Source organism: Phodopus roborovskii, unplaced genomic scaffold (genome assembly GCF_943737965.1).
Source record: "Phodopus roborovskii unplaced genomic scaffold, PHOROB, whole genome shotgun sequence".
In the NCBI taxonomy this organism is placed as follows: Eukaryota; Metazoa; Chordata; class Mammalia; order Rodentia; family Cricetidae; genus Phodopus; species Phodopus roborovskii.
In genome coordinates, this window is record NW_026126482.1 from 6,644,656 (window position 1) to 6,658,243 (window position 13,588).

Consider the following 13,588-nt stretch of genomic DNA (forward strand, 5'->3'; position numbering starts at 1 on the left):
CAAAGTTGTTTACTGAATCCCAAGATGCTAAGAATTTGTAAGTACGATGACACATACCTCTATAATGGTAACAGTATGTATTTTGTAAAAACCTGTATTGGTACAAAAAAAAATACATAACTTAAAGGAATCTAACACTGAAAATTATAATTACATGTTAATTATAAATTTAATATAAATTTCTTAGTAAACTGTGCCTCCAAATAAGGTTGAGAAGTGTATCTCAGTCTTCAACACCTGTAGCCTGTGCTCTGAACCATCTAATTAACACAGTGTCTGTGTGCTACACAGCTTTCCGGCTATTCTAATGTGTTATATTGTTTTCAAATGATTCGGCAGCAATCAATTAAGATAGTTGGCAAATAGCAAGTATTTAATCTAAAATAGTTCAGCAGCTCATCCCCAAATGTACAGCTAATCCTACCAGCAGAAAATCTGGAACCTTTGGCAGCCGGTTACCAGATAGGCATCACATCCGGGAACCATACCCTTCCCAGGTGCTTAGAGACTTCAGCATGAACTTCATCTGGGGTGTAATTGTCATCAGGTACCAGAACCTCCTCCATGATAGACAGCTGGGTGAGCCTTCTGCCACAGAGTCTTACAAACTCAATGAACGCACTGCAGCTGACCTCGCACTCGCTCAGGCCCAAGGCTGTCAGGCTTTTACAATGTTCAGCAATGCGAATGAGCTCACTGTCCAAGGGCTGAAGGCCATTGGCGCACACCACCAACTCAATCAGCCGCGGGCAGTTGAGACCTATGCGGCCCAGAATGGTTCTGCTTACTGAACGCCCAAAGTAAAGGTGAGTGACAGGGGTTTCTTCTCTGAAGAATGTCTCAAATTCTTCCTCATACACAAAGAAGTACATGACAATGTTAACTCCCGGAGAGTGTTTGATCAGCGCATCCCAACTGTGCTTTTTAATAGAGTGAAACTTGATCTGCCCAGGGTTCTCACTTACAACATCTATGCGCAGATGCTCGAGGTTCACGTGGGTCTCACTTGAGAGTGCAGCGAGAAGCTCGTCGCTCAGAATGTAGTAATTTAATGCCAGTTCCCTGAGGCCCTGGCAGTGGTCTGCCACACAGAGGATCCCTGTGGGAAATTGGGGAAGCCCTTCAGAACAGAGAATCACACAGATACTAAAACAGATTTTGTACATTTAAATTTTCTATTAGTTAGCTATTTTACTGCCACACATAGGTAATGATGATTCGGAAAATGACTGCTCACATAATTTACATGTGTGCAGGTTAGTTAGGATTTACCCACCCCCGAACCCTTACACACTGCTGAGGGGAGAGTATGCAACCCGCTGCAGGCACTGTGGGAATCAGTGTGGAGCTTCCTGAAGGAGTAAAGCTGGAGCCACCAGAAGACTCGCTCTGCCCACCTTAGGTACACCCACAGGCTAATTCAGCACATGATGTCCACCAACAGGTGAGTGGACAGAGAAACTGCTTCATACAATTTCCACCGAGTCATAAGAATGAAACTGTGACATTTTTAGCAAAAATGAATCAACTGGGCAGATTCGGAAAGATAAATTTCACACTTTCCAACATACTCAAAGTGAATATTTAAACTGGCACACACACATACACATGCGCGCGCGCACATTCATGCAAGGCACGAAAGCTCAAATGTATCCTCGCTTCCTTCTTGTGCCCGTGATAAAACACTGACCAAAATGAACACGAGGAGGAAAGGGTTCATTTGGCTTAGACTTCTAGACCACAGTCTGTCTTGACGGACACCAAGGCGGGACCTGGAGGCAGAAACTGAAGGCAAGATCATGAACGATTGCTGCTTCCCTCGCTCACTTAGCAGTTTCTGCACACAGCCCAGGGCTACCTGCACAGGGCGGCCCTGCTCACAGAGGGCTGGGCCCACATCAATTATGAATGACGAAAATGCACCCACAGACTTGTCTCAGGCCAATCTGAGGGAAGCATTTCCTCAACTGAGGTTCTTTCTTCCTGAGTCAGGTGAGCATGAAAGGAGGCTGTAAAGGGGCTGTGACAGGGAAGGAAGACGTGGGGGAAAACAGGGAGTAATGGGATATATTGCTGTGAAAGCAGGAAGAGAGCCAGTTAGGGGGCGGGGGAAGGGAGGCCAATGGGCATTAAATGTAATAACACATGAGTGTACATGGAAATGCCACGATAAAACCATTACTTTGGGGTGTTAATTTAAAAATTAACTAGAAAAAAAAAGAAATTATAGACTGATCGATCTTCCTAATGAACATCCAGCCAAATACTTGCAAACCTTGGAGGCTGGTGAGCCTGCTGTGCTGGCAGAAGGATCTGAGTTTGGGTCCCCAGATGCAGGTAAAGCTGCAGGAGGCGTGTTTCTGCAATCTTACTGCCCCGCCAACAAGACGGAAGGTGGGGATGAAGAATTCCCAGGAGCTCCTGTACCAGCGGACCCTGTGTCTACAGTGGCATGATTGACACTGTGTCTCCAAAGAGTTGGATGGTGACTATCTATTCCTGATTTCTACACGTGTCATAGCCAATGTTCACCAACACTTTAAACGATGAACATGCACATGTGCACATGCGCATACACACACACACACACACACACACACGCTTACAAATGCTTGCAAATCAAATATAGGAACTCATCAAAAAGGTCATTCAACAGGATCAAGCTGGCTTCATTCTACAGCTGTAAGGAACACGTTCAAAACGTGCAAATCAATAAACATAAGACATCATATAAAACAGCGTTAAAGACAGAAACCATACGCCTTTCTCAATAGAAGTAGAAAATGGATTTCACAAAACGCCACATTCCCTCGTGAGAAAAGCCTTGAAGAAAGTGGGAACAGAAGTAATGTACTCGACGTAATAAAGGCGACCTACAATGAACCTATAGAACCTATAGCTGAAATTATATGAAAGGGGGAGATACCAAAGCATTCTGACTAAAATGAGGAACAAACTAGCTGCTCACTTCCTCCACTCTTACTCATTATAGCAATAGAAGCCTTAGGACATCAAGCAGAAAGAAGCAATAAAAGGAATAACTAAGTGAGCTGGCTGGTTCTATGACACACACAGGAGTCATCTAGGATGAGGGGATCCCTGTAGTGAGATGTTATTCACTTTGTCTGCTTCTGTGGCACTGACCACGCCCGTTGGGGGTGGAGCCAGGGGCTGAAGTGACCTGGAGAACTAGGTCTGAGGAGGAGCTGGGACCGCTCTCTTACAGGAGGGATGTGGAGAGGAGAGCATCCGGTGGAACTTGCTGGTGTTCATCTGTCTAGGCTGTAAGTTATTTCTCCCTGAATAAACATCTGTTCGGCCTATTTGTTTATCCTGATCTTTATTAAACCGCGATAGATCCCAATTAAGAAAATGTCCCCACCAGAGAGGCCTGTGAGTAAGCCTCACCAGTGGCAACAGCACTGGAGAAATTTTCTTAATTAGATGTATTTTCATAATTAGAGATTGACATTAGAATGCTAACCCTATTGTGGGTGGCGTCAGTCACCCTTTGGGCGGGGTCTATTGGAAAGCAGGCTGAGCAAGCCTAAGACACTAGCCAGTAAGCAGCTCCCCTCTTTCCTTTAAGGCCTCTATCTCTTCCTGCCTCCAAGTTCCTGCCCTGGCATCTCTGGATGATGGACTGCAAGCTAGAAGATGAAGGGAACCCTTTCTTCCCCAACTTGCTTCCTGTCATCGTGTTTTATCACGGCAATAGAAGGCGAGGGCAGTAGGAAAGGAAGTAAAGTGTAAAGTGCTTGCAGAGGACACACGTCTCCACATAAGACTTTTCCAGAAAACCTTTAGAGCCGATGAACGCTGATAAGAAAGTGGCAGGACACAAAATGAGCATACACAAATCATCCCACATGCCAGTAAATAACAAATGAGCCGAGGAAGAAATCGGGAAAACAATCCGTTCACAATTGCCCCCCCCCACTCCCCATGCACACCTTGGAATAAACCAAATCAAGGAAGTGAAACACAGCTCCAGTGAAAACTTGGAAACACTCAAAAGGGAAAGCGGAAAAGACACTAGATGTAGTGAGATCAAACTGAAACGGAGCTGGAAGTTTCCGGCAGGCTAGCTCTCACAGTGCTTCAGCAGCGTGCGATGGAGGCCACTGTGGGGGAGTACTCCGCTGTGCACCCCGTGTGCTCTCAACCTTCATCAGGCACGGTGCCCACTGGTGCACCAGGGACGTGACTGTTATGGGGACGACACTTTCTAATTGAATTTGAGGCCACTCCATAGAAAAGGACTTGTGCTTGTGACCTGTAGACCTGACCAAAGGCCAGGTCATAGGGCATGACAAGGGAACTTCTCCTGTCATTCTGCTAGACAGGCACGCTATGCCCATCAAACTGGCTTCTGGATACCTGTCTTATGCCCGTGGGTTAGTGCTGCTTAGCCGCAGGCAGAGAAGCCCCGGTTTTAGTGGACGGCAGTTACTGCAGAGCCTTTAACTGGTAAAAGAGATGAAGACATAAGAGACTTCTGCGTGCTTAGCCCTAAAGACAGCATCTATATACTGCACCGGTCAAGATGCAGGGAGCACTGCCGTAGAGGCAGGTGGGAAGGACGCAGGAGACAGAGGGCGGGAAAGTACTCTGTGGAACACTGTCTTCTGGACATGACACTGTTTGCTGTACGGCGGCTGACGGGACCCACCAACGTAGCATCATGGGTGGCGGAGGAGCTCGTTAGGCCCCACCCCTCTGTGAAGAGCTATTTTCTGTGGATTGTCGATGGGGAGAAGATTTTCTTCAGTGGTGTTGCCATTGGTAAAGCACTCATGGTAAAGCATCCAATAATCCCAACCCATGCTCATGAAGGTAATCCCATTGAGCTCAGTGGGTCAAAAGAGTACATCGGAAATTAGTTAGAAAGGAAGCTATCTGGGCAGAGAAAGGCTCTGACAGGGCAGGGGCAAAAGAAGGTAACGGGAGTGAGCATAAGCATACTATATTATACACATGTGTGAAGCTGTCAAAAATAGGCCACTAATTTAGAAAAGATTAACACGTGTCCGAGGGAAAAATATCCTCTGAAGAAGCAACTGACGTCGAATTTGAAGATTAAGATTGCTTTTGGATAAAATTAATAAGTTAAGGCATGTACTTCTCAATAAGTAATCTACTGTTACTATAATAAAAACCCACAATCAATTTATATATATAAAAAAATGCAACCTACCGTCGGACGAAACATGAGGACAGCTGCTCATTTTTAGGAGTCTCAGAGTGTCACTATTGTTGGCCACAAGAATCTTAAGTGAGGGATCGTCCACTGGTGTATCTTCAATTTTAATTGATGATAACGATTTAGAGTTGACAAACACAACTGTAAGTGCTGACACAAAATGAGGCTTGCATGGCAATAAGAAAGACATTATGAAAATATTGAAAAACTCAATTTCAATCAAGTAGCAACAAAAATAAATTGTTAAATGCTAAAACGGCAGTAAAACAATGAATATATTATATTTTCATGCTATCGCTAGCCAGTAGAAGACATTTCTATTTCCTTTTTAAATAAAGTTTCAAGTTAGTATACAAAGCATGGGTTCCATTATGACATTTTTCACGCGCATGTCTTTATAATTTCCTCCTATTCATTCCCTTCTGCCTGCCATTCCCTATCCTCCCGACTCATCTATCTCTGGTACCCTCATCCCTTCAAGTACTACTGCCCTCCCTCCCTCCCTCCTTCCCTCCCTCTCTCTCTCTCTCTCTCTCTCTCTCTCTCTCTCTCTCTCTCTCTCTCTCCTCCCTTTCTGCTTTCATCATCTCACACACACACACTGGACACACACAAGAGTCTGCATAAATGAGAAACCATGTAGTATTTGTTTTCCCCAGTCTGATCTATTTGTTAGCATAATGATCTCCACTTCCATACATGCTTCTGAAAATACCATGGCTTCACATTTCTTCAAGGGGAAAAAATTCTAGTATCTATGTACTATGCTTTATTCCTTTGTCCGCTGATGGACATCCAGGCTGGTTCTACTTCTTAGCTATGGTGAACAGTAAGTCAATAAACGTGGTTATGTATGCACCTCTGTGTAGTTGACTTAGACTATTACTGCAGGCAGTTTACTAGTAGCACATCTGGTTCATATAGTAAATCTTTTAATGTGTGTTCTTGCTTTTTGTAGATTAAGTAGCTGTAGCTGTTTGAGCCCAGTTTTAGGCCTTACATTCTATTCCAGTGATTTCTGTAAGAGGTTTCATTCTTCTATTTGTGGATATCCAATTTTCCAACCAACGTTGGCTGAAGATGCTGTATTTTTTCCAATGTATGTTTTTGACTTGTGCCTGTTTGCTCTCATTTTTAGGTTTTATATTCTGTAACACTGGCTTGTATGTCTGTTGTTGTGACTGTTCCAAGCCAAGTTTCTGTTACTTTGGCTATGCAATATAACTTGAGGCCAGCTTTTGGATGTGCACATTGCGCTTTCTGGTTAGAGTTGCTGTGGCAGTGGCGCTTATTTGTGCATCCATATAAAACAATAGAATCCTCTATTTCTGTGAAGACTGTCAATGCAGTTTTGATGGAGATAGTTGAATCTGTAAACTTTGGCTAATGTAGCCATTTTCTACAGTACTGATTCTGCCATGAGGTTTTTCCATCTTCTAGTATCTTCTTAAATGTCTTTGACGTCTTAAGGTTTTCATTGCAGAGGTCTTCTAATACCTCGCTCCACAGTTAGGCTTATTTCGGAGTTTTGGGTCTTTGGGGTTATAAATGGGATTTCTCCTTGAGTTCTTCTTTCCTGGCAGTTAATATATAGAAAGGCTACTGACTTTTCTATGGTGATTTTGTACCTTGTGACTCTGCTGGAGTTTAAGGTTCTCTGGCAAACTTTAGGATATTGTAAGCATAGCATAGTCTTCTTCCTTTCCGCTGTATCCCTTTTATTTATTTCTCTAATGTTAGTGCTCTAGCTAAGATTTCATGCATTATATTGAATAAGAGTGGTTAGAGTGGACATTCTCATCTAGTTTTAGAGGAATGTTGTGTTGAATTCTGTCAAAGACTGCTTGTTGTCTGGTGAGATGATCATGTGATTTTCATTTCGAAACCTATCTATGTGTTACATTACATTGAGTGATATGCATATGAAAGACCAACCTTGGATCCCTGGGGAAAAACTAACTTGTTTGTGGTGTAGACTCCCTTAATGTGCACATCCATTCCTATAACAGAAAGTTCCAAAGCACAACTGGAAAAGGAACAATAAGAAAGGAAGAAGTCCCAAGTATCCCGTAAAGGATGTCTTAGCTGTTTTCAACCTCAAGAATTTGATGTCTAGTATTAGAAGGGCATATTGTATTCCTTTTCTAGAATAGAGATTAGCTAACTATGGATCACCAGCCAAGTTCAATGCAGAGTCTGTTTCTCTATGTTTCATGAGGAAAGAATACATTTTTTATACTTTTACATATTAAGGGGGGAAGGAATCTGAAGTATGGTAATGTAGGACAGCTACATGGGACAGCTGTTAGTGCTCACAGATGAAGGCGCATGGCCCATAGCCATGTGCATTCCTTTCGCAGTCTGTGGTCTCTTCTCCCCTGAATCAATGGGGCTGAGGATTTAAGGCAGAGCTGCATAGCCCTGAAAGCCTAGAATCCTGTGGGTTCTTCCTGCCTCTCTCTAGGAGAAATACATTTTTTCCCTGTTTCGTTCACGTCCATATTTCCAGACCCAAGATAGTATCTGGGAAATAGTAGTCAATAAATATTTATTGAAAGGATGAAGAAGTGTTATGATATCATGTTCTTTTTTAAGCAGATTTAAACAAACTAAATAGTTATATTTTTGAACAATTAAAAAATAAAGCTTATTAATAATCTGCCCTAAGTGTAGGCAGAATCTCACACATTTTCAGATTCACTATTTCTGGGAAAGTCAGAAAGTGTGGAAATCAAATCCAAGGCAAGACCCATTCCCTTCCACACACTCAATCTTGGTTGTACTAAAGGTTCTACTGGCCCTGTTAGGATGAATAGAGTGGCTATAAATGTGTAAAACATGTTGTCTTACACTAATTAAAGGTGATTTTTCACATAGTAGAGGGCTAGTGTGCTACTAAATTAATATGAAACTATATCTCTTTTTTAAGAAATATAAAGTTGATTTTCCCCTCTTTAATCAACTCTGAATTAATTGTTTTAGTCTTGAAGAACATTTAAGTGGCATAACACGTTTCATCACAATCACATTTGCTATGCTCTTTAAAATCCCGTAATTTTATCTAGTTTTTCCACTGGTTTATAAGTGGGAAAAACAAGACAGGATCCTGGAGAGCTTCTTAAGCTGTCCGAAGGCCACAGAATTCACCAAGACAGAGCTGGCCACCTACTTCCTGGCATCTTCTGGGTAACTGCCTCAGCAAACTCAGATGCTGGCCCTGGAGGCTGAAGGGTTCTATCAGCCTTAGCGATAGAACCTAAGACCATCAGGTCAGTCTGGGTCTGTGGTTTATAAACAAGGAAGTAACTATTTAGCACTAGTCAATTTTCATCTGATTACGTATATTATTCTAAATCCCCAAATGACCCAATTTTTTTTCCAGCCTATCTTTTAAAAAGATAACAGGCTAGCAGAAAGCCTGGATAAGAGAGCCATGACCCAGTTTATAGGAGTGAAGATGCTGTTATATCCCTACCCTCTACTGTAGGAACTTCCTGTGAGGAGGTTTTTATCAGCAATGAAGTGCTAGTTACAAACAGAATACTACTTCAACCTGGGTTCCTGGTGGAAACACACTGCACAGAGACTCTCATCCCTCAAAGCATTAGTTTGAGTGTGAGGAAGAGACAATAAGCAGACTCTACTATCCATTAAGATGGTTTTGAGTACTAACACATGACATTCATTGTAGGCATTATGGTTAGTGTTAGTCGTCAACTTGACAGAATCTAGAACCGCCTTGGAGCCTTTGGAGATCATCTTATTCATTATTTGTTTATTTACTTGCTTCCTTGTATGTGTTCATGCAAATACGCATGCTATTGCCCATAAGTGGAGGTCAGAGGACAAGTTGCTGCCACCATATTTGTCCTGGGAATCAAATTCAAATTCTTAGACTTGATGGCAGGCACCTTTACCCACTGAGCCTCCACACTGTCCCAGCTTTACCCTGATTATGTGAACTGAGGAGAGAAGACTTGCTGAATGTACACAGCCCTGTCCCTGTTTGGTGCTGGACCGTATGAAGGAACGGGAACGGGTACTGAAGAGTAGCAGCGCGCACCCAGCATCCCCTGCTGCCCGACGACAGCTGCCAAGTAACCAGAGGCTTCAAGCTCCTGCTCCTTGGCTCCCTGACCACAATGGACTGTGTCCTGAGCTGCCTGCCAGGCAGGCCATTTCTCCCTCAAATTGCTTTTTGACAGAGTATTTTCTGAACTAAGACAGCACAAGCAAAGAGTGACCAGTTTGAGACGATGCCTCTGAGGAGCCAGGGGCACTCAGCGGAGGCCTGAAGGCAGTGTGGTTCCTACAAAGACAAAACTCCAACTCTTCTCTTTATTATCCAGAACTGAATTTTAACCGGCAGGCAGATCCCTGGGGCTACTTAGATAGCTGGTCTAGCCTAACTCTAAGCCAATGAGACACCCACTCTTAAAGGCGATGGATGGTGTTTCAGGGGTGGGGGAGTGTGTCCTCTGATGGCCACATGCATGCACACACATGTACACCTGCATACATATGAACACAAACATCATTTAAAAAGAAGTTCACCACATCTCACAAAGGCACCATATCCTTACCTTTGGTACATTCATAAAACTTGGTTTGGCTGTTGAAATCAGTCCCAAGGTCTGGATCGAACAATTCACCAGCTGCGAGAGAATATCACAGGCAGCTTCTGCTGACTCCGTACTACTATCAACCTATAAAGACAGTTTTCCATCTGAATTTCCTGAAGGCAATTTATCAGAACCACTGGAAATGAAATCATTTAATGGAATCCAATAACCAAGTTTTGTTGACCCCTTTCATCAACACAAATAATTGTTTTCATGTGGAATGTCTGAGCTCACAACGGGAGACACAGAGATGTCAATCAAAGAAGCTTTTCAGCACTTCATGCTTTCAGAGCTCTGTAATTACCCGGGGATTAATAATAACACCCAAGTAAGCAAACGGAACTTTAAGTCATTTAACTACAGCTTGGGTTCTCTATTTCAGTCTGTATAATCACGAGAGACAAACCAGAAAGCAATGATGGGTAACAGTCCTAGAGTATTTACGGAGTGCCTCCAAGCAAGAATCCAAACACACAGAGGGGACAGCGATGTCGCCGCTCCCTACCTTAAAGCTGACATACTGCAGATGCTCGGCATGCCTCTTGATGATCTGTTGAATGAGATCAGGGTGCGTGGACTTGAAATAGGAGGTGGCTGATTGGTTCAGCTCAAACTCAAACTTTCTCCAAAGATCAGGAATGTGAAATACTTCATTCCACCTCCTACACACAGAAGATGCCCTGGCTCGGTCTATTAAAGGAAGGTACTGGAAAATGTGTAATATCACATGGTGAGGTAATGTCCCCCAGTCTAGAAGAACAGAGAGCCCATGGGTCTGTGTGAGAGATGTGCAGAGCCCACGTTTGGGCTGCTTCACTGCTGGTGAAGTCGGGACAGCTTTACTCACAGCAGAGAAATTATTCCTCTTCATTCTGTAAGCACCAGAAAATGTGGTTTGTTTCTTTTTTCACTGTTCCACAAATATCTATGTTCTAATCGTACAGAATAGTATTAGGAATGGACAATAATCCCACTGACACACTTTTAACAGTAACACTCCACTTCCGTGCATTGGTAAGTGCCACTTTGTGCTGAGGATAAAGGTCATGTGCAAAACCCGCCCTCACAGCCGTGATCAATGGAGAGGAAAAACAGAGACGTGAATGTGACTGACTGCCTTTGTGTATGGAAGAAGTGGCTGGGGGCCTCTAGGAGGAAGCATTCAAAGTGGCATGTACCCCAAGTTTTGTCTTCCCCATGGTTAAGTTCTGTGTCGTTCTATATCCTGCAAAGGAAACACCACACTGAAATCTTGCCGAGTTCCTGGGAGATCTGAGAGACAGTAAAACTTACACTGAGAGCATCCATCAGGAGGAGTCTCGTGTATTAACCACGTGACTCTGAACCTGGTTGCTCATCCATAAAGCAGGGATCAGGGCACTCATAGCTGCTGTGAGGAGTGGATCCCTTTATGCCCCGGCGTGCCACGCATACTCAAGAAGTGCTGTTATACTAACTCGAGTTTCTCTGAACTACTTTCATTCTGCAAGTCAAGCCACAGTTCTAAGAGAACACCAAATGATCTGCAATGGATTTCAAGAGACAACCTGAATATAAGAATTCTGGGAAATGTTGATATAGCAGAGGCAGAGTAGATGCCTGAGTATCTGCTCCTCTGAGGTCAGTAATAAGGAGCATGGGAATGAACATTATTCTCCCCAGAAAAAGTCTCCAGGCATTAACTATTTGGGATACTACAAAGCTCTAACACTCCGAAGCCCAGGTATAGCGACACATATAAGAAATTATCTGTAACCTTCTCTTCATGTTTTATCTAAGAATCCGAATTATTAAGTAGAATGTTATTTGAGAGGCTTTATAATGGTAAAAATGATCTGAACTAACTCTCTTTTCAGAGATCAGGAATGGATATGCAAATTCAGCGTCAGATTTGAACATACCTTCAAATCTACTGAAATATTTATTTACAGCGTAAGTACATTTGTCTTGTGATTCGGTCTGAGTGATGCGAAACATTTCTTAACCACAACATAAAGTAGGATCCCAGAAGCAGGACTGACCTATAAAATCACTGAAGAAATAAAGTCATTTTAGGGCTCAGAAACTGCAATGGAAAACAAAACCCTTGCCAACTTGTAACCCAAACAACAAAGGAAGAGCTATTTCATCCATCTCCATCGGACTGACCCTGTCAAGCAATACAAGGCAACGATTCAGAGCACAGCCTAGAGATGCGCTCCTTACTGCTAGTCCCTTTAGAACCCCCCTCAACATAAGTGTGTGTGTGTGTGTGTGTGTGTGTGTGTGTGTGAAGGAGTAAAGGCTAGATTCTAAACCCAGAGGCAGAAGACATCCATAATAGTAAGACTGTAACTGTTTCACTTCACTTCACTTCATAGCCTACAAAATAGTTAAAATTTAGCTGAGCGGTGGCAGCCCACACCTTTAATCCCAACCCTCAGGAGGCAGAGGCAGGTGGATCTCTGTGAATTCGAGGCGAGTCTGCTCTACAAAGCAAGTTCCAGGACAGCCAAGGCTACACAGAGACCCTGTCTTGAAAAGCCAAAAGAAAAAGAAAAAAAGAAAAAAAGAAAGGCTATCCTTATATAAAATTTTACTAAAAGAGCAGTGAAGACAAATTTAGACTTTATCCAAATGCTAGGTTTTGCATAACTACCTCATGTTCTCTACACAGAGTGATTGTGTTATATATTAAAATCTTGATTGTTCATAACAAAAATTGTTTAATTTACTCAATTCATTAAATTGCCAGTTTACTGAATCATCATAAAGAATTAATGTTATTAGGAGCTGGAAAGATGCTTCATTGGCTTCAGTGATTACAAGCCCTTGCTACTCTTACAGAGGACCCAGGTTCGATTCCCAGCACCCACACATGCATCAGGCACATACATGGTATCTAGATATAAATGCAGGCAAAATAAAAATACAAGTAACAAACTACTTAAAAGAAATATTATGTTAATATTACCAATAATTTACTAAAATACATGTTAATTTTCTTTCTCACATAAATTAATAAAGCATAAAACTCTACCCTCTCAATTATAAACTTCATATAGCACAACATTGCAGCTATGTGGGTCATTATATTTTACAATGCAAGACACATTGATTTGTATTACTTGGAAATACTTTTTGATCATTTATTTATTATTTAGTTAAATAATGTGAGTGAATTATTAATATGGAATTTATCATATGGAATAATATGGAATAAATAAAACATTTATTAAATGATTTATGAATATGGAATGCCACTTGGTCATATCGTATTCCCATTAAATTTTTTTCTTGGAAATGTTTTATATAAAAATTCTAACTTAAATATATGGGGCCATTTTTTTTTAAAAAAAAACCTGATCATTTCTTTTTACGTTAAAGAAATGGGATCACTTCTTTTTCAAGACCCTCTTACCTAAAGATGGCTTCCAAGTTACAGTTCACGCTGAACCAATGAAATGAAGGGATTGCAGCCATGAGGTTACTCACCAACATCCATTTGCCTTCACTTTCAATCTTGGAAAACACCACAAAAGCATCATTAGAGCATATGATAATTTTATGCTTAAGTTGTTCATAAGTCATTAAATACATTCAGTGACCTTATTAGTAAATTATTAATGCGAAAACTATTTTTCTGCCCATATGAAAATTGCATGCAGTGCTTGCCAGGCATTACACTGGAAGCTATGTTAAGGTTCCATATCAGGTAGTGAAGGACTCTGAAAATTCACATTTTACTTAATATCAATGGAGAGATATCATGAAAATTTAAGGT

The 13,588-nt window shown here is 42.0% G+C and overlaps 1 protein-coding gene across 1 annotated transcript; it reads right to left on the reverse strand.

Moving 5' to 3' along the window:
• Positions 1–321: 321 nt before the first annotated feature.
• Positions 322–13,272, reverse strand: LOC127229170 (F-box/LRR-repeat protein 21). Its single transcript, XM_051194185.1, has 5 exons — positions 13,226–13,272; positions 10,331–10,697; positions 9,787–9,909; positions 5,198–5,369; positions 322–1,099 (listed from the first exon to the last, which is right to left on the reverse strand). Exons 2-5 carry the CDS (start codon positions 10,694–10,696, stop codon positions 456–458), a joined length of 1,305 nt encoding a protein of 434 aa, XP_051050142.1. The 5' UTR covers position 10,697; positions 13,226–13,272; the 3' UTR covers positions 322–455.
• Between the last annotated feature and the right edge of the window lie 316 nt (positions 13,273–13,588).

What these genes read in the sequence shown, in the direction of transcription:
- LOC127229170 (XM_051194185.1), bottom strand. Translation starts at nt 10,696, where the DNA reads ATGAAGAGGAATAATTTCTCTGCTGTGAGTAAAGCTGTCCCGACTTCA. An exon ending in TGCAGTATGTCAGCTTTAAG is followed by an intron (nt 9,910 to 10,330) that starts GTAGGGAGCGGC and finishes CTGTCTTTATAG; the next exon opens with GTTGATAGTAGTACGGAGTC. An exon ending in TCCTCATGTTTCGTCCGACG is followed by an intron (nt 1,100 to 5,197) that starts GTAGGTTGCATT and finishes AATTTCCCACAG; the next exon opens with GGATCCTCTGTGTGGCAGAC.